This window comes from Neurospora tetraspora (genome assembly GCF_033439725.1).
Source record: "Neurospora tetraspora strain CBS 560.94 chromosome Unknown B0H65scaffold_3, whole genome shotgun sequence".
In the NCBI taxonomy this organism is placed as follows: Eukaryota; Fungi; Ascomycota; class Sordariomycetes; order Sordariales; family Sordariaceae; genus Neurospora; species Neurospora tetraspora.
The window spans coordinates 4289629-4307925 of record NW_026944385.1 but is presented as its reverse complement, the minus strand read 5'-3'; the positions used below and the strand labels follow the sequence as shown (position 1 = coordinate 4307925).

Here is an 18297-nt window from a genome sequence, read left to right as displayed (position 1 = left end):
AGGATCCTGTAGGTCATGGGAATGATTAGGGGTGGGATGTGAACTGGCCTCAACAACGGCGGCACTTGCCCGTGTATTAAGCCCATGGTGTTGAGCCTCATGGAGCATCCCATATCAAGCTTCAAGCCGCAATCGAACAATCTATCGCGTAGCGGCATTCTCCAACGTCAACTGCTGAGGCGTTCAATTTTTTTTTTCCGGCGCTGGCTCCGGCCTCCATGAGACGACGTTCGAGCCCAACATCCGGGAACTTGACAAGGCAACGAATAGGATTGTCGATCGTTTAATGCTTGGATGTGCTGTCAACAGGTTGTTAGCGCAAAAGGGGTCTGGTAATGAACACGTCGATATGGACTTGCGCTGGGTTAGGTTTTTGCGCAAGGCAGACCGTGGTAGTGCATCGCAGGATTCGCAGCACACAGTCCCTGCTGGTAACTGAATGCATCTGTACCCAAGGTCCCGCCGAAAAGTTGCCGACTCGCGATGTTGAGTTTCAGCTCCTCCACATGCCGATGCAAAAAAAAAAAAACAGATGGCGTGGTTCTTGGTCGGCCAAAAGGTGATTACGTGAAACTGGTTCATTAGTTCGATCGTTGCAAAAGGAAGAAGAGAAGGGCGCCTTTTCTTCCTTCCTTCCTTCCTTCCTTCCTTCCCTCCTTCCTTCCACCCCCCCTCCCCCCTCCCCAACAAATCTCCAAATTGTCAATCCATAAATCAAGTCCGTTCAAGTCCGTCGTTAGCATCCACCCGTATCCCCAACAAACCAAACCGGGGGCAGAACCGCGGTCAACACCAATTCACCTCCATTCCAATCCATTCTCAGCGTCCAATCCAGTCCGAAACTCTAATGAATCCTAGTAGCCACTTGCTCCATCTTCACAATACCCTCCTCCTTCCCATCCTTAGCAATGCGATAATCGCATTCCGACCCCGCCGCGCCCTTCTGCTTGCAGCAACCCCTAAATTTGCTCAGGTGCTAGGAGATGGAGGCGGCGTTGCAGTCCTCGCCGTACTGGAAGATGACGTTGTTGTCGGAGCAGCAGGTCTGCGTGGCCGCGTTGTTCTTGCCGCCGCCGGTGTTGAGGCACTTGCAGGCTAGGACGGTGGAGGACGAGGAGAGGGAGAGGAGGACGAGGAGCTTGGTGAGTTGCATCTTGACTTGTTGTTGGTGGTGATGAATGGGGTACCGGGAGGTTGTGAAGATTGTGTTGATGGCTTTTGGTGGGCTGTTGTGCTGAGTGAATTGGACTGGACTGGAAGTGTCTGATGAAGATGGAGAAGATGTTGATTGAGAGAGGAGGGAGATGGGGGTTCTTAAACTCGGCGGGAGAGTTGGATTTGCTGCTGCATGGGACCAGCTACGTTCTTGAGAGAGCGTCTTTGATGATACCCGCTTGAACTCCTTCCATATCCTGACCAGGCAGTGTTCGCAGGCTCGACTGGTATCGGTGTCGCGTAACGGACTTGGAAAACTCTCACATCCTCTCTCACCATTGGCCCCCCCCCATTTCCTCACCAAGGTTCCTCGGTCAGTGCCGCCGCTGGGTCCGTACCACTTGGAGGTCCAACACCACCTCTCTCTTCACCGAAGGCACCGTCTGGGACACTCAGCCCTACTGCGTCTACGCCGTCTACCTGACCAGCTTCACCAACTTTGCGCTCTTCACCGACGCCGCCCTGGTCTATCTCTTCACCCAATCTTCTTGGTACACCGACGCCGCGCGGAGCCCAAGTACGCTCTCGCCGCTCTCCTCTCTTGGATGATCTTCACCAAGACCATCAAAGTCTTCCGCTACTTCTCTGCCAAATCCCAGGCGACTAGGGGTCTTGTTGAAAACTATTCCATCCTTCCACGCTCAACATTCTTCAACTCCACCTTTCCTTGGGACTTGTTCTGTTGCTGTGGACATTTTCATTTTCCAACCAAGACGAATCAAACGCCACGTTTCACATCATTTGCTCCATCAAACCTCTACCCCGGATTCGCTCGAATCATGGATGATCTGAGCGCCATCGGCAATGGTCGTGTGCCATAGTTATCGAGATCCTTTGTGGTTTTTGCTGCCTTGCTACGTAGGTGAGAAATGCGAAGAAGAACAATTAGAGGTACGGTGAAATAAAAGAGAAGAGGAGCTACTGCTCCAGTCACATTTCACCGTTTGTTTAATCGGTTCGGGTATAATAGGCCTTAAGCGTCATGATTGTAGACATGGAGGTAGACAACACACTCCTGGAATGTTCCCGTCGTTAGTCCAAGACCTCTGGGCACCTTGTCTAGACGTTTCTACATCCAGTTTATATGTTTCCTTCGACGACGGAGGCTTAACACTACCTACTGTGCGGTCACCAGTTGGTCGAGGTACCGTCAAGCCGCGAGATTCAACATCTCATGAACGACCCCCCGCAAAAAAACCAATGCCATCAGACATTCAGTTACTACCGTGGCGGTCACCGTTCGATCGAGGTGCCGCTTACTGGGAATTGTGCACACTAGGGGTATACATCCAGTTCCAAGAGACCCAAAGTCTCAAACATCCGGTGCCTTCCCACAACGGTCGCCATCAAGGTGCCTTCCCACAACGGTCGCCATCAAGGCGCCGTTGTACCTGTTCTAAGTAGTGTAGATAGATATAAATATGTCAAATCAGACACCAATAGTCTGGTATTGGCTGATGATCATGCATTTCAAAAATCATCATATCATTTGGGATGTTAGAACACGTCGTTCATAGTGTTACATTTTGATCCAGTCGAGAATTCCATCCACACACAATATCTGTAGTCATCCCAGACACTCGACGATATCTCCACCACCATCATCAAGATCAAAACAAACAATCCATCTGAACAACCACTTCCATCTCTGCTTTCAACTCATCCGTAGTACCTGGGTATCATTCCTCCGATAAAAACAACACCAAGACATCCCGCAACAGTCACTGGGACTGTTCAAGCCGTCGGGAAGCTCGTACACCTTGACATCTCCGAACAGAGCCGAGCTGCTGGAAAACCCGAACCATGCCATCCTCATCGTCAACAGTAGCGTATAAACATGAATTTTTTTTTCTTCGGATCAAACCCCAGGCGAAGCGCGTTCTTCCCATCCTCCAGCGCAAATTCCCGACAACTTATACAACCATCCCATCTCTGATTTACTCGTAGACCTCGATTTCGACGAGCAATTCGACTTCGATCGAGAGCATTTTGTCGACGATCATCTGCCGGTAGTGCCGCGGAAGGAACGGAAAGAAGGGAGCACAAGGGCGCCGAAAAGTATATACTACAATCGAGGTAGGGGGTTAAGTCAGTTTCAGTTTTTCAGTTTCAGTTGTACATCTCACTTTACTTTCAGTCCAGTGTCCAGGGGCAGGCAGTTTGAAAAACCCCAACAGAGGAATCAAGATGGAAATATTTCTTTTTGGACGCGCGTCGCGTGGGAGGGGATTAAAGTTGAAAGTTGAAAACTGAGATGAGACTCACATAAAGACGGATGATATGTTCCGCAGCGTAGAGATACCTACTGGCTGCGCGGTGGGTGCTCTCGCGAGCCCGCAAGTACCAGCCCATCATCTTCAGCCCAAGGTGATGAGGGTCGCGAAACCCAGGGGCAGGCGACAGATCCCGAGGGCGAGGAAGGGGAAGGAACTCGGCAATGACCAGTTGCCAGGCCGAGGTCAGGCCAACGAGGTAGCGAACCTGGAGGTACCACCTCCACAACGTCGCGTTCGTGAGGAGGCTGCGGGCGAAGGAGGCGCGGGCAAAGCGAGCTGGGCGGGGTGCTGGAGCGCCAGCACAAGAGCACGACTTGAGGATTGTCGCGATGAGAAGGCCACGGAGGGGGAGGGGGGTTTCCCGGATGAGGTCGGGCAGGAGGAGGACGAGGAGTTGCAAGGAAGTGGTCGTGGTGCTCATCTTTGCTGTTGCTTTTAGTCGTGAGGAGGGTCTTGCTTGATGAAAGTACGTTGATGAGAGAAAAGAAAGAGGGGGAGGGAAAAAAAAAAAGAAGAGGAGCCTTACTCAATAAAGTTACGTCGACGCGAACTGGAAAGTAAGAAGAATGTGTGCGAGAAAGAGCAAGGCGCGTATGAGAAAAGGAAGAGGGCGCACACAGAAAGAAAAGAAAGAGGAAACGAAAACAACATAAAAGATGCAAAAAAACAACGCCCTCGGGAACGCCCTGACACTTGTCAGAGTCGAACGCGGAACCATACGCCACACTTGTGGTGCTACACTTGTAGCTTGTAAGGACCTCACTGCCGCTGGTTGAGCCAACGGCGAGGGGATTTGTTGTTGAATGTAGGGGCTGGACCTTTAGCTTATCAAGGGGACCTGAGGACTCGTTGTGCGGCTGCCTGGTTGGCTGGGAAGGGGGGCGGCTCAGGCTCAGGTTCGTTCGTCCGATGTTCTCGGTGACGGATGTCTGGGTTGCTGTGGTCTGGGCCCCGAGCTTCCATGACAGTCCGCAGCTTCCAAGGGGAAGGTACGTGAGCAAGAGAGAGCGTGAGCTGGGCTAACATGAGCACACGGCAGCGAAACATGGAAGGGAATCCAAGACAAAGACCTTGATGGTAACAAGAAACAATTAACGTATATGGAGGCCAGAGTAAGGACCGTGCAAGTTAAGTTATCAGTGTCTTGGCTGGGAGCCAGTAAAGCCCCAGCTCGACCGTCATACCAGGGATACTGGCGAGCTTTTGCGCCTCTTGGTGGACAAGCGAAGCAGTTCTGGTTTGAAGGACTCGGTTAGTGCCCCGAATTTAACGCCGGTTGTCCATGTCTAGAAGGCGAAGGGATTGGTCGCTGGTTGTAAAAACTTGTACCGTAGCCTTTCTTTTGCTCTGGCCCCCGTCGGGAACTTCCATGGCACTTTGTGGAGTGTAGCCGCAAAGTACTAGACCTGATGACGGCGTCCAAGCAAGTCAGCTGCAATCTTCGGAGATGTGGAAGCGACTCCTTCGTAAGGCTGCGAAACAATTTTATCCATGGGTTCTGCTCATCCTCATGGCCTCCGAGGGGAAGGAGTGTGAGCTTGTCGTAGTGTGATGATGTGCGAATACTTCAAGTTCTCGGCCTGTATTCTGATGACAGGTTTCTTTCAGAGAGTTGAACGATGTCCAACTCCGAACAACCCTTCTTTAGAGCGTAACTTCAACAACGTTTGCTCGCTGAGAACAAGTGGCGGCGCTGCCATGGGCACTATAGTCACTGATGGTAGCGCGAAATTTGACTTCCGGGGCGTTTCCTCCTCGTCCCTTATGATTTATAGAAAAAAGACCATGCCACACACCGGTCACTGTGATATTCAAGATGGAGGGCACAGTTCGAGATCAAAGTCCAATCCGAGGCCAGGGTGCAAATGGAGGCCAGTGGGACTTCCGACGATGAGGAGGATCAAGACAACGAAGCCGAGGATCAAGGGTAAGACGCGCGTAGCCACACTTCGAGTGCTTGAGAGGTTGGTTATATAGGACTGTGTGAACACACGAGTATGACTGACTGGGTGGTGATCTGTGGTAGGCAGGCACGGATTGCGGTAGCATGTAAGCTGCGCTAAGTAAACGGCAGTGAAAATATCGAAGGTAATCTAAGGCAACAAGGCGTAGATGGGAGGGATAAACGATCAACATATATATTTAGGCACATGTTACAACATTTTAAGTCAAGTTAGCAACGTGTCTTTTCTTCTCTTATCATGTTTCCTCTTTCTGTTTCCCAGTCCATCATGATATGTGGGGGCATAACTTACCATACAAACAGTATCATACAACATGTTTGATGTATGGAAATCGGACGAGACGCAGCTGCAAGGACGTGAGACGAAGGAGAGGAATGATTGGGAAAAAGCTCGATTGGCGGCTTGTCTAGTTGAAGAGAAAAAGGCGTGCCAGCCTTAGCGTAGGTGTGATGCGATACGAATACACTATATCAAGATATCCCGCATTAGTATTATCCTGGTGTTGGGCGATCGCCTGAGGGAAGGAAGGCCTGGGATGGATGCTCTTACGCGATACAATCGAAAGCGCGCGCAAATTGGCCCCCGACATCGGCTAGGATGTAGGTAAGCATGTCACCATTGACGGCGACGGCAACATGAATGTAAGGTTGTGATGACTGATGACTCCGTCGTTCTAAGGGAAGGATCAGCTCTCTGTTGTGCCTCAAAATTCATGCTCGTGCCTTCCTTCCGTCATGATTGACATGGGCGTACCTGCCCTCATATCTCGCATGACACTGACCTTTCCTTGGGCCAGGCACTCGCGCCTTCCTCCGGAAAAGGTGGGGTGTGTCTGACCCCTCGCACATGCTCGATAAGAGGTTTGGAGTTGGTTGACGTGAAATGATGCTTCATTAAATAAACTCCCAGTGTACACCATTGACTCCATGTCCTCCATGAAGTCACCAGTGCTGGTTGACATCAACAGTCTGGCGACATGAACTCTTAAGCCCTCAACCATACTAATACAAGTGTACACCATACATCCCGATCCATTTCCTCAACAAGCCCTCCTCATAATGCAATACCACGCCAATCCAGTCCATTCATCATCATCCCGTCATAACACACCTGACCCAAACCTCAGCTCTTCCTCTCCACTTCGCTTCCAACCAGGGGCACTTCCCCTCCGCACCCCCTAGACCTTGTTTCCACCATAATCCTTAGTATCAGTCGAATGTCCCAAGGGCGCGACACCTGTCTTTTCCGGGTTCCGCTTCGAGTACGCGGCCGGGCTGTGGGAGACAACCCTAGTATCCTTGGGATCCTCCTCCAGCGGCCCCTTTCGAGCGTACTGCCCACCCGTGCCGCCAAGGTTCTGCAGCGTCTCGGAAATGTCCCGGTTGCCCGTGTCGGTGGCGCTGTACTTCTCCGACACGCCGCGGGGCTGGTTCTTGCCGCCGCGCGTCTGCCACCAGAAGAGGCCGCCGAGGCCGGCGGCGATGGAGACGGGGACGGCGCGGTTGCGGAGGAGGTTGGCTACTGTTGCCATTTTTGTGGTGTTGTGGTGGTTTTGTGTGGTTGGTTGGGTTTGTTTTCGATCAAGTCAGGTGCGAGAGATTGCCTTGCTTTGCTTGATGGTGGAGGATTCTTGGTTCTGTTCGCTTTTTGGTTGGAAGATGAAGTGCGAGTTCGACTGGTAGTGGTAGATGGAGGCGATGTTTTGCAATTCTTGAATTTGATGTTTGTTGTTGTAGGACGGATAACGGACATTCTACCCGGGAGGTCGTTTGGTTAAATAATGGAGGAGGTCAACAAGTGCGATGACGTTGTGTAATTATGATCTCACCTGCCGCCTACTGTACAGCTACTGACGGAATGCAATGCAATGGGACTAGATCTTTCCAAGTACCCTTTGCAGTGCAGTGCAGTTACTCCCTTGTGGTGATGCTCACAAAGAGAACCTCGAACAATGGAACCGGACCCATCGGACCGAACTCCGATGGGTCCGGGTTGCACACACAATAGAGATCTGAGATCCTAAACTTCCAAGATGTTGGTCGGCCCGTGATTCGATGCCTCAAAACCGCCTTCGGTCCCCAAGGTTGGGTGACTAAGATCTCATGTCATGTTGGATTGGGATGATATTTATTTTTGTTTGATGGGATAACATTATCTTTGGTGTGGACGAGGGTAGCTCCTGGGCGTTGCTGGGAGCACTGCACCTGGATTTGACCCGTGATTCAAATCCGAAGTTTACCATCGTTGTCTTTGATCTTGAGGAAGTGAAATGACCAATTTGGGGGGTGTTCGGAGAAACCTTTGATGAGGATAGTGACTTTGAGCTTGGGAATGGCTTCATTGTGCTCGAGGGCGAGCATGAAGTGGAAATGAATTGAGGCTCAATTATTCAGAGACCGGGATCAACCCATTGAAACCGAAGATGAGCATCTCGCTTTCGGATGTTGTTGAGTTACTAGCTCACCTCACACATGGCCTTGACCTCGGCCCTCAATCGGAGCACTATAATGTATACAGAAATATAAATTCATACTATACTCGCTTAACAATAGTTAACGTTAGGGAAACTATAGTAACTACCTATTTAAAATTAATATTATTTATATAGGACTAGTTCAGAACTAATTAGATCATATACTTATTAATTATTAAATTTATTATAAAAAATAATTATAATAGTCTTTTAAAATATAAACTCTTTATTTAATAATATTATTAGTAGTATTTTTACTATTTCTATTAAATAGGTTTCTATTATATACTTTTTTTATAAATAAAAATAATTTATTTAAATTTTCTATATAAAAGTTATTTATCGATCCATTTTCTAATAGAAAGTATTATATTAATATAATTATACTATAGTAAGTATAAAATTTAGTAAGATTAATAAAATATAAATTATTATTTTATTTAATTAAATTAATTAAATAAATATATATTCCAAACTAATTCCTAATTAGTTTATACTTATTATATTAAAGTCTAGTATTTGTATAGTATATTCTAAATATACTAAAAATATTTTAAAATCTAATTCAAATTATTTTTTAAGTATAATTAATTCCAAACTAGTTCCTAACTAATCTAGTAAAATCTTTTCATTTACAACAATTAGAAATAATCAAAATCAGTTATTAAGGCTTCCGAAGTCAGCTAGATTTTGCTTACGGTATAGGGCAATACCCTTGTCGCAGTCTTGGCGCTCCGATTAGGGGCCGAGGTCAGACCTATGTATAAGGTAACCCGGGCCCTCGGATGTTGTTTACTAACAGTTGACGTCAAAGAGCTTGCATGACATCATGACCTGTCCAGCACGGTATTCGGTCGACCCACTGTTAAGCGGAAACCTTCTCGACCCGAACCCATTACGCCTCGGATACGCTGATAGCCAGCAATAATCATGTGCGAATTGCCAGTTTTGAACGGAAGATGCAATTTAATTGTTTGGAGGGTTGGGAGCTCAAGATTGGGATTTCAAGCTGCACGAATTGACGTCGATGTTAATGCTGTGAAATAACCCTCTTAGCATTGTCAAAGTCTACCGCTAGCAATAACAGGCCCCTTATCTTATCGGAACAGAGAGCTCCCGTCTCCTTTCGGCCGACTCCGTCAAGACACCATGAACCCAACCCATCACGAACGCCAATTGGTACATCTGGTTACGCCTTGAAATATTTGAATTTATGATGAGCTAAGCAAGTAGTGCTTCGTTTACGAAGTCACAGGAACACATCCCTCTAATCCTTCTTCTCACCCCCTTCAACACTAACCGGTTCCATAACCGGCGTGGGCGCCTTCAACGACCCAGAACATCTCGGCGGCGAGCGCCCATGCAGGATACACTCGTTCATGTAAAATCCCTCCTCATCCACGTCCTCCAAGTACTTGATATCCAGACCCCTGATCTCCGAGTCCTCACTCGCGCGCAGATGCAAGCCAGGAATCTTGTTGATGATGAACAGCAAGATGCACGAGACCACGAAGGACCAGGCCGCGGCAGTGGTTGCGCCGGCGAACTGGAGTCCAAGCTGGCGGAAGTTGCGGTTCCACCAGCCACCCGCGTAGGAGCTGCCTGATACGCCGTCGAGAGCGGGCACAAAGTTGTCGGCGAAGATTCCGGTCAAAAGATCGCCGACGTAACCGCCCACGCCGTGAAGGGCAAAAATGTCGAGACCGTCGTCGACGGAGAGGAGATGCTTGTACTTGACGGCGTAGTAGCAGCTTGTGGAGGTGAGGAAGCCGATGAGCGAGGCTACGTAGACGGGGACTGCGGAAGCTTCGAGTCAGTCAAACGAGCACTGGAGGTAGCCCGGAGAAAGCAACAGAGAACGCACCATAACCCGCTGCAGGGGTAATTCCAACCAAGCCCGCAATAATTCCCGAGCAAAAGCCAACCAAGCTAAACTTTCTCTTGTAGAGATAGTCGATCAAGACCCAACCGACACCACCTCCGCACCCTGCCAGATTCGTGTTGACGACAACGTAGATGGTCCGCAGGCTGAGGTTGGGTGTACTGCCGCCATTAAAGGCGAACCAGCCAAACCAAATGAAGGCGGTACCGAGACACATCAACAGCGGGCTGTGAGGCTTGTGGTGAACGAACTTTTTACGACCAACGACATCGGAGTCGACGACACGAGGACCAAGCATCATGGACCAGGCAAGGGCACCGAAGCCGCTGGCGATGTGAACGGGACCGGAGCCGGCGAAATCGTAGACACCGAGTTTGTATAACCATCCGCTGGGGTTCCACTCCCAATAGGCGATGCTGGAGAGGAAAAAGTCAGTGGTTGTAAAGTTGAATGTTGGCGATGGACTTACAAGTAGTAGACAAAAGTGGTCCAGCAGAGGAGGAAAAGCATGCTGGGCAGCAGCCTGCCGCGCTCTAGCATGGCTCCGGCCAAGATCATGGCAGTGCAGGAAACGAATGTGAAGCCAAAGGCAGCATCTGAGAGACCTGTTAGCTGGCGCCGTTCTACTTGGAGTTTGATGAGGGGATAAATCATACAGAGAATGTCTGGTATATTCGGGTTGGCCATCGATGGCTGAGCAAGGACATTGCGGAACACGGCCAACGACAAGTCTCCGAGGATGGGATTCGTGGTTCGTGCCTGGTACAGCGAGTAACCGTATATCCAGAACTGGATTCCGCAAGCGCAAGCACAAAAGAGACTTTGGAGGAGCATGGTCAGGGCCGCCTTCCTGCGGTTCATTCCGGCATAGAGGAAGCCGATGGCCGGGGTGATTTGCCAGCATAGGGCAGTGCATACGAGCATCCAACACAAATCGCCCTGGACAGATGTAACACGCCAGGTTAGTTGCTGTTTCTCTCCTCTATACTGCCAGTGTCCGACGCCATCAACTAACCTTGTCATAAGGCGCATTCAAATCCTGCGTGAAGGGATCACCTCCGTTGGGATTGGCATGCCAGTCCGGCCACTCGGTAACAGGCACAATTTCTGGCTCGGCCATCTTGTAGCACCTCTCGGTCTGGCGTGTGGAGAGCTGTGCTTATCGTCCTAACTTGGTCTGTCTGTTGTGTTCGTATTCCGTGGCTGAGTGGGTATGTGATCGAGGACTATCTTCAAGGCGTCTTGGGTTGAACAGTTGCCAGTCGCAAGGAGGCGCACAGGGTTTGCCATGGCCTATAAGTATTCCTTTGCTCCATCATCTTGATATGGGCGCCGTTGCGCTGGATCGTGTATCTTGCAGCAAGGAGATACGCGCAGCTGGGTGGGTGGTACTCGGGCGAGGCCATTCTTGGAAAGGTGGACGGTTCGATCGTCGTCGACGGCAGATAGGGAGGAGAGAGGCACATACACCTCGGGGTGCCAAGCTGTAGCTGAACGGCGAGGAGGATAAGGAGGTACGCAATCCCCCAATCCCATAGCCAGATGGTCGGCGTTATCAATGGCTATCTACCTATCAGCAATGATCCGTCAGCAGGGAACGAGGACGGGAGTGAGATCGCATTATCAGCAAGCACCAACTCACCTTCTTGGGGATCTCCCGCTTGGCGAAAACGGGCAAGACCTGGGGCTCCCGCAGCGGGGAGCCTGGGACTGGAACGTCGACACGCACTCCAGCGCATTGAGTGGTCGCCCACAGGGACAGACCCTGAATGTGAGTTGGGTGGTGAGAGCAGTTGCCGGTCTCTTGCACCAGATTCGGTTTAGGCCAATGGCTTCAATCAGATGTGGAAGTGCTTGCCAGATATGCACCGTGACGAACTGGACGGGCTGCCGAGCGATAAGACACGACGACGTGCTGATAAGGACTTGTACTTCTAATGGGCTGGGAAGTGCCGCGAGGAAGGGACGAACCAACGCAACCACCAAACCCCGCTCTTACTCGGGAACCAGACACTCGCCAATCTTGTTTTAACGTCACTCAGGTTCCCAACTTGTCCAAAATCTCCATCGAGGCTTTGTTCTCGATAACTGAGCAGACAACAATCCGCGGCGTCGCAACACCCAGACCACAAAACACCACCTGTCGCCCTCAATGCCCCGTTCGTTATCTGCAGTGGAATGGTCGAAGTACTCGTAGGATAACTTCCCTTTCCCAACCACACTTTGAGATCCGAGACCGCCTGGCAGAGAAATTCAACCCACGAAGAAAGAGTGGGAAAGAGAGTGCTGACCTCACTTGAGATCCAAGCATCCCCCGCAATCAGGAACAGTTTGATGTCGCATCATGTGGCTCAGGCTGATGGACCATGCTCATCGGAAGACCGACTGGACCGAGACTGTCGGGGTGCACCACATCGACTAAACCTCCAATGATGCTGACCCTTTCAGCTTCTTTCACATCTTCGGGGCCATCTTCACACCCTCCCAGGTCCTTGTGGCGCAATCCCGAGCCAATGTGGCTGCTCGGTAACCAATTATCTCTGATGGCGTTTTGTCCAAGATCCCAGTATGCCTTCTCTTGTAAGTCCGATCCCCTTCCGCTCTTCATCTTCTCTCGCAGTAGGTATGTAGGACAGGCAATACTTCAAGCCACTCGGCCGCCCATGGTGCCCCGCGCTTGCGTCGCCTTCTTCCGAGTGGTCATTGAGAAGGTTCCTGCTTAGACCAATGATCCCAACTTTGGGCCCTCCAATATCCATGAAAGACGCAGATGCTGACAATGGTGACAGAGATCGGGAGGTTTGTTTCATGCCACTGTTTTTGAGCCGAGTCTCTGTTTCACGCACCTCAGCCGAGGACGCAGCACCACCCACTCGAGGTCAGTCTACTAAGACTGCAATAAAAGACATGCCCAAACACACGTCCTTGCCTGCTCGTCACATGATTGACAAACTCATGCTAACAATTCCATCAACCAGGCCGGCATTTTGGGATGGCGGTCGTTTCAGAGAAAGCTCCGATGCCTCTGTTGTTCCACGAAGGGAGGCCCGTAACCGACACAGAGCCTCGATGGTCCGGATACTACCTATGGGAAGTCAGCTACCCTTTCCCAGAAAATGTGCGATCCCAACTCGTGGAAGGATCTCATCTTATCGTTTGTGCTACCGTGAGCAGCGTTTGTCCAAGTCCTCGGGATCATTGTCTTCCGCTCCCCAAGAAGTCATCATTCAGAGGAAGGCCATGTTCGTCCTGTGCCAGGCCTCCCCAGATACGGCGTGGACTGGGTTCCAGCTTTTCCCCCTCCCCCCTCGGCCCAAATCCTTGACGGATGTTTTCCTACATGCTTTGAAATGTTTTCCAGTGCGTCGTGGCATTTTCATTTTGTTGAGGCCGAATGGCAACATGTGATAGGCAGCCCGTGGCATCATCACAGCTATCCGATAGTGATCGGCGACTCCACGAAGCCGGAGAACTGACGTGGAAAGCAGACAGCTTCATGCTTGCCAGCTTGACCGTTGAAATTCCAAAGGCTCCGGGGGAACGGAGTCAAAAAATGGCGCGTTGCTAGTGCAGTCCACGAGGTCAGAACCGTTACTATCAAAATCGGCTTCAGGGGGGTTGCGGAACACTTTCCCAGTGTGCTGTACATAAGCCCGGGTCTACCGTCTCGCAGGGGTTGTCGGCGTCGATCCATCACCACGACCCCGTGTTGGGTACCGGATACCGGAACCAGTCTGGTCATGTCGGCAATGAACAACTGGCCAAAAAGAAGTGCAGATTTCACTCTGTTTTTGGTGAAGTTGTTACAGTCGGGACTTGAAGACTTTTGGGGGTTGAGACTCTTGCTGGTTACCATTTGGACTCTTGCTGACTACCGATTTCGGTAGCAAACAGTTGGGTTAGAACGGTCTTGCTTCTCACTGGTCAGGTGCTGCCGGAGGTGTCACAACATAGTGCTGTGGTATCGATTATGTAAAAGCTACCGAGACGACCCTTGCTCATAGCAACTTGGATAAGGGCAAAGTGCTCAATGATAAGGAACCAATCCAAAACAAGGTTGGTAGGCCAGTGTAGTACCCCGTTCAGCCGACTAGCATAGCTCACATACATCTTCATTTGGCTAGGTGCTGTTGTTCTATCAGACAGCACCGTTTTTTTTTGTTTTTGTTTTTTTTACCAAAACCAACTGAGGTGCTTGACCGCTCCATTGGGTAGCTCGCATTCGCTGTCGCATTTGAGAGGATTTTGACAAGCCGGGAAATTTTGGCGCTGGCAAGATTCCATAAACCGGGCGGCTCTGGCACCCGAAATATATCTTGGCCGTTTTACCTTCTTCACCCCTACCTAACTTTTCAGAGAGAAGTCATCGCGCATCCGACCATGAGTTCTCCGGCGAAAAAAGCTCAGTCGCCGGCACCCGAGGCAGTTTCGCCAAAGGGAAAGGCGAAGTCTCCCACGCCTGGTCCTGCGTCCCCGGTCAACGTAGCATCCCCTACTCCTGGTCCTGCGTCTGCAGCGCTTGGCCTTCTGTCTGGAGCTCATTGGGCTGAGGTGGTACGTATCTACCCTCAGGGTCAACAGTCAAGTTGGTTAAACGTTTGCTTACGCACTGTCCTACGCCCTACAGGGACTTCCGGAAGAGGACCTGGAGAACGACTGGGACTCAACCTTGGGGAGCGATGTCGAGAGCTCGACTGCCTCGATTAGTTCGAGTATCCTCAAGTATCGTACCATTAATGGCCGCACCTATCACAGTGACAGTGTGACCGACGGAGAGTATTGGTGAGTCTTCTGAGAAACATAATGATGGCGACCAGGCTTCAGCCACTTTACGAAATTTCGTAAAGCTAATGAACCTCTTATCATGTAGGGGTCCCAACGATGAGAAGCAGAATCAAATGTTGGATATCTTGTGAGTTCAAGATGATTCCCACCATTGTTAACCATCGCCATATTTTGTACTCACACTCCTTTTTCATTGCTAGCCACCATGTGTTCACCATTCTCTTTGATGGCAAGCTTTATACGGCTCCTATTACAGAGTACCCAGAAAATATCATTGATGTTGGCACAGGCACCGGTAAGTAGAGTTGCTACACATCTTCCGACAATATTATCCAATGGGTGTATGATACTAAATTGGAGTACAGGATTGTGGCCGATTGACGTTGCCGACAAACTTCCTTACTGCAGTGTAATCGGTACAGACCTTTCGCCTATTCAACCCAGCTGGATACCCCCTAACGTTCGCTTCGAAATCGATGACGCTACCAAGGAATGGACCTACAAGCCCAACCATTTCGATTTCGTCTATATCCGCTGGCTTACTGGTGCTGTTAAAGATTGGACTGCAGTCTATAAGGAGGCTTATCGGTGCTTGAAGCCTGGTGGCTGGATCGAGCATTTTGATTCTTCTGGCGACATTTATTCGGACGATGACACCGTTAGCGAGAACTCTGCCATGAGTCAGTGGGGTAAAATTTGGCAAGAAGCCGGAAGACGAATGGGAAATCCGATCGACATGATCCCGGCTAATTTGCAGGAGGATGGAATGAGGGAGGCCGGTTTCGTAAACATTACGAAGAAGGATTACCAGGTAAGCTACACCAATCCTTATTACGAGACTCCTCCCAGCTTGGGTCCGGAAACATGAAAGCTGACCAGTCATTCTTCCAGATCCCGGTTTCACCTTGGTCCAAGGACAAGAAGATGAGAGACCTTGGCCTTTACTTCTACACGGCCTGGACGGCAGACCTCGAGGGCACTTGCCAGTTCATATTCGGCAATGTGATAGGCTGGGAGAAGGAGGAGATTTCCACCTATATTGCTAACTTGAAGGCCGAACTGAAGAATCGGAGCATGCATGGGTGCATGCGCTGGCGCGTGGTGTACGCGCAGAAGCCGTTGGATGCTTGAGATGCGGTTGGATTAGGACAAGCTTCATACATTTCTTTCTGTAAATAGTATGACATGCGTGCCGAAGCGGGAAACGCGGAGTTGCGACATACTACCGATCTCTTGTAGAAAACAAAAGCTGTTTTCTAGACATGGCTTTTCAGCTAGGCCCCTGGATAACCTTCTCTTTAGTACGCCAAAGGCTACTAAGTTGAAGGCGAGCATTTGATGCCCTCTTGAAGACTGGTGGTAAATTTCGGAACAGCTTCAAAAAGCCGGTCACGAACAGGAATCGAATGGAGCAGGTCACAAGTACCAAGATAATGAACTACGCCAAGAATCACTTGGCAACTGAGCCGATTGGTTGTTTCTGGAGGGAATGGCTGGTGTTTTCTCCCCTGTCTCAGAAGAGGTCGCAAGAACCACGCTAACAGGTGCCCCTGATTCAAGATTCCATAAATCGAACAGCCCTGACCCCCGAATTCATGTTGCATCTTGGACGTTCCATCATCTTCATCCATACTTGAGTCTAGTGAGAAGATTTCGCATAGGTATTCGGTCATGAGTTCTCCGGCGACTGGTCTCCTTCCTGGAGCGCACTGGGCTGGTCAGGTAAGTCTTTCAGAGACCACTTGTCTCGTACCGTATAATCTCTTGAGATTGGACTTCGGGTGGTACCTGTAGGCAGGCACGACGCGGGGTTAACGGTGTCGGTCAATCACCCGTCAACCAAATACGTGCTTTTTGACACCTCTGCGTCGTACCGGCCTTCCCGAATCCCATTTTTTTAAGAGATTATACGGTACCTTTCAGTCAAGTGTCAGACAGTTGCTGATGCACAGGTTCTACCTGCTCTTTACAGAACCTACCAGAAGAGGACGCGGACAACGACTGGGATTCCGATATCGAGAGCTCGACTGCCTCGATCAAGTCGAGTATCCTTCAATATCGTATCATCAACGGCCGAACTTATCACAGTGATTCCGTGACCGATACATCGTATTGGTGAGCATTACCCTGGAAATGTCAAGAAGACATTCAAAACTAACAACCCATATGGGATCCAGGGGCCCCAATGATGAGAAGCAGAACGAGATGCTGGATATCTTGTGAGTGGAACACGGCTCAAACAAGTGCTAGTAATTGACGTATGGCTTACTTTTTCCTCTTTACTAGCCATCATGCAATGACCGTTGCCTTGGATGGCGACCTTTATAAGGCTCCCCTTACAAAGGATCCCAAGAATGCGCTTGATATTGGCACAGGCACAGGTAAGCCAGCTTGCTACACTGCTTTGGAGGAAATCAGTCAGAAATGGGGAAGTTTAGGGACTAATGCGGCGTATAGGATTGTGGGCAATCGATTTCGCTGAGAAATTTCCGGAATGTAGTGTAATTGGCACTGATATATCCCCTATTCAACCCAGATGGGTGCCTCCCAACCTACAGTTCGATGTCGACGACTATAATAAGGAATGGACATATACGGCTAACTTCTTTGACTTCATCCACATTCGCTGGCTTACCGGCACCGTTAAGGACTGGCAAGTCTTGTATAAAGAGGCCTACCGGTGCTGCAAGCCGGGCGGTTGGATTGAGCATATGGATGCGTCGGGTGCTGTCTGGTCAGACGACGGTACGGTAGAGGACGACATGGCTATTGGCCAGTGGGGTAAGATCTGGCAGGAAGCTGGACGACGATTGGGGACTCCGCTCGATGTTTTCGAAAAGAATATCCAGGAAGAGGGTATGAAGGAGGCTGGCTTCGTGAACATTTCGAAAAAGACCTACCCGGTGAGTGTTCTCTTCTGCTGCTATCCCCTAAACATGCCCTGCATTTTTGTTGGCTGGCCGTGCCTTGGCGCCCATTCACCGGCACGCCCGTCCAGTATTTCTACGCTGCCCTGGTTTCCGTTTCTCCCCGTTACAACTCCAGAATCAAAGCCCTTTTCGTTGTCGCCTTTTCCAGCCTCCAACAATTTCAAGATGTGGCATGAAGCTGATCAAACAAAACAAAAAAAAATCTAGATTCCTCTGTCGCCCTGGAGTAAAGATAAGAAGTTGAGAGATGTCGGTCTCTACTTCTATGCTGGCATGAACCAAGACCTTGAGGGTGCCACTCAGTTTATTTTCGGCAATGTTATGGGTTGGACCAAGGAGGAGATTACTGCCTACATTGCTAAACTAAAACGGGAGATCAAAAACCTGAATATTCATGGGTACTTCCCGTGCCGCGTGGTGTACGCGCAGAAGCCGCTCGATGCTTGAGCCTTGAGGTGCGGCTGGGCAAGATCACCGACCCGAGCTGGTTATTCTACCACAATAGGCGGTTGGATTGGGACAAGCTTTCATACCTCTACCTTTTCCTATAAGAGAATAGTCTGACATGTGTCACGCACGTGGATCTAGCTGCCGTGGCACACAAATAATCTGACGTTGTTGATAAATAGGTAACTAAAGATGAAGAAGAAAGAGGAAACTAGTACATCGGATGAGAGGGATGACATCCTTATATGCAATAACAGATGGGATGGAAGACTGAACGTGCATGTGATCTGGCACATGTCTGGCACCGCCATGACAACATGCGTGG

At 50.0% G+C, this 18297-nt stretch overlaps 9 protein-coding genes across 9 annotated transcripts; 4 read left to right on the top strand and 5 right to left on the bottom strand.

Annotated features, from left to right (window-relative positions):
- The first annotated feature begins 863 nt into the window (after positions 1 to 863).
- Positions 864 to 2136, top strand: B0H65DRAFT_174834 (uncharacterized protein). The gene is made up of 2 exons (XM_062821422.1): positions 864 to 1142; positions 1434 to 2136. Exons 1-2 carry the CDS (start codon positions 984 to 986, stop codon positions 2034 to 2036), a joined length of 762 nt encoding a protein of 253 aa, XP_062683487.1. The 5' UTR covers positions 864 to 983; the 3' UTR covers positions 2037 to 2136.
- Positions 2137 to 3122: 986 nt separating this feature from the next.
- Positions 3123 to 4270, bottom strand: B0H65DRAFT_174823 (uncharacterized protein). The gene is made up of 2 exons (XM_062821421.1): positions 3481 to 4270; positions 3123 to 3280 (listed from the first exon to the last, which is right to left on the bottom strand). The coding sequence occupies exons 1-2, from the start codon at positions 3910 to 3912 to the stop codon at positions 3215 to 3217; spliced, it is 498 nt and encodes a 165-aa protein (XP_062683486.1). The 5' UTR covers positions 3913 to 4270; the 3' UTR covers positions 3123 to 3214.
- A 652-nt stretch (positions 4271 to 4922) lies between these two features.
- Positions 4923 to 5770, bottom strand: B0H65DRAFT_538939 (uncharacterized protein; the record flags this gene model as incomplete). The annotated part of the gene is made up of 2 exons (XM_062829103.1): positions 4923 to 5584; positions 5747 to 5770. 2 exons carry the CDS (start codon positions 5768 to 5770, stop codon positions 5303 to 5305), a joined length of 306 nt encoding a protein of 101 aa, XP_062683485.1. The 3' UTR covers positions 4923 to 5302.
- Positions 5771 to 6632: 862 nt separating this feature from the next.
- On the bottom strand, positions 6633 to 6986 carry B0H65DRAFT_548179 (uncharacterized protein; the record flags this gene model as incomplete). Its single annotated transcript, XM_062829563.1, has 1 exon — positions 6633 to 6986. One exon carries the CDS (start codon positions 6984 to 6986, stop codon positions 6633 to 6635), a length of 354 nt encoding a protein of 117 aa, XP_062683484.1.
- A 1978-nt stretch (positions 6987 to 8964) lies between these two features.
- Positions 8965 to 11141, bottom strand: B0H65DRAFT_174623 (ammonium transporter AmtB-like domain-containing protein). Its single transcript, XM_062821419.1, has 5 exons — positions 10826 to 11141; positions 10467 to 10749; positions 10280 to 10406; positions 9793 to 10226; positions 8965 to 9725 (listed from the first exon to the last, which is right to left on the bottom strand). Exons 1-5 carry the CDS (start codon positions 10928 to 10930, stop codon positions 9196 to 9198), a joined length of 1479 nt encoding a protein of 492 aa, XP_062683483.1. The 5' UTR covers positions 10931 to 11141; the 3' UTR covers positions 8965 to 9195.
- On the bottom strand, positions 11043 to 12418 carry B0H65DRAFT_548177 (uncharacterized protein; the record flags this gene model as incomplete). The annotated part of the gene is made up of 3 exons (XM_062829562.1): positions 11043 to 11372; positions 11453 to 11575; positions 12176 to 12418. The coding sequence occupies 3 exons, from the start codon at positions 12416 to 12418 to the stop codon at positions 11043 to 11045; spliced, it is 696 nt and encodes a 231-aa protein (XP_062683482.1).
- B0H65DRAFT_174646 (uncharacterized protein) lies at positions 12192 to 13296 on the top strand. The gene is made up of 2 exons (XM_062821420.1): positions 12192 to 12390; positions 12600 to 13296. Exon 2 carries the CDS (start codon positions 12619 to 12621, stop codon positions 13216 to 13218), a length of 600 nt encoding a protein of 199 aa, XP_062683481.1. The 5' UTR covers positions 12192 to 12390; positions 12600 to 12618; the 3' UTR covers positions 13219 to 13296.
- An 894-nt stretch (positions 13297 to 14190) lies between these two features.
- B0H65DRAFT_588201 (S-adenosyl-L-methionine-dependent methyltransferase) lies at positions 14191 to 16028 on the top strand (the record flags this gene model as incomplete). The annotated part of the gene is made up of 6 exons (XM_062830999.1): positions 14191 to 14364; positions 14438 to 14592; positions 14681 to 14722; positions 14796 to 14890; positions 14961 to 15406; positions 15487 to 16028. 6 exons carry the CDS (start codon positions 14191 to 14193, stop codon positions 15724 to 15726), a joined length of 1152 nt encoding a protein of 383 aa, XP_062683480.1. The 3' UTR covers positions 15727 to 16028.
- On the top strand, positions 16029 to 18188 carry B0H65DRAFT_463294 (S-adenosyl-L-methionine-dependent methyltransferase). Its single transcript, XM_062826697.1, has 7 exons — positions 16029 to 16087; positions 16156 to 16317; positions 16568 to 16710; positions 16773 to 16814; positions 16882 to 16976; positions 17053 to 17498; positions 17733 to 18188. The coding sequence occupies exons 2-7, from the start codon at positions 16267 to 16269 to the stop codon at positions 17970 to 17972; spliced, it is 1017 nt and encodes a 338-aa protein (XP_062683479.1). The 5' UTR covers positions 16029 to 16087; positions 16156 to 16266; the 3' UTR covers positions 17973 to 18188.
- The last annotated feature ends 109 nt before the right edge of the window (positions 18189 to 18297 follow it).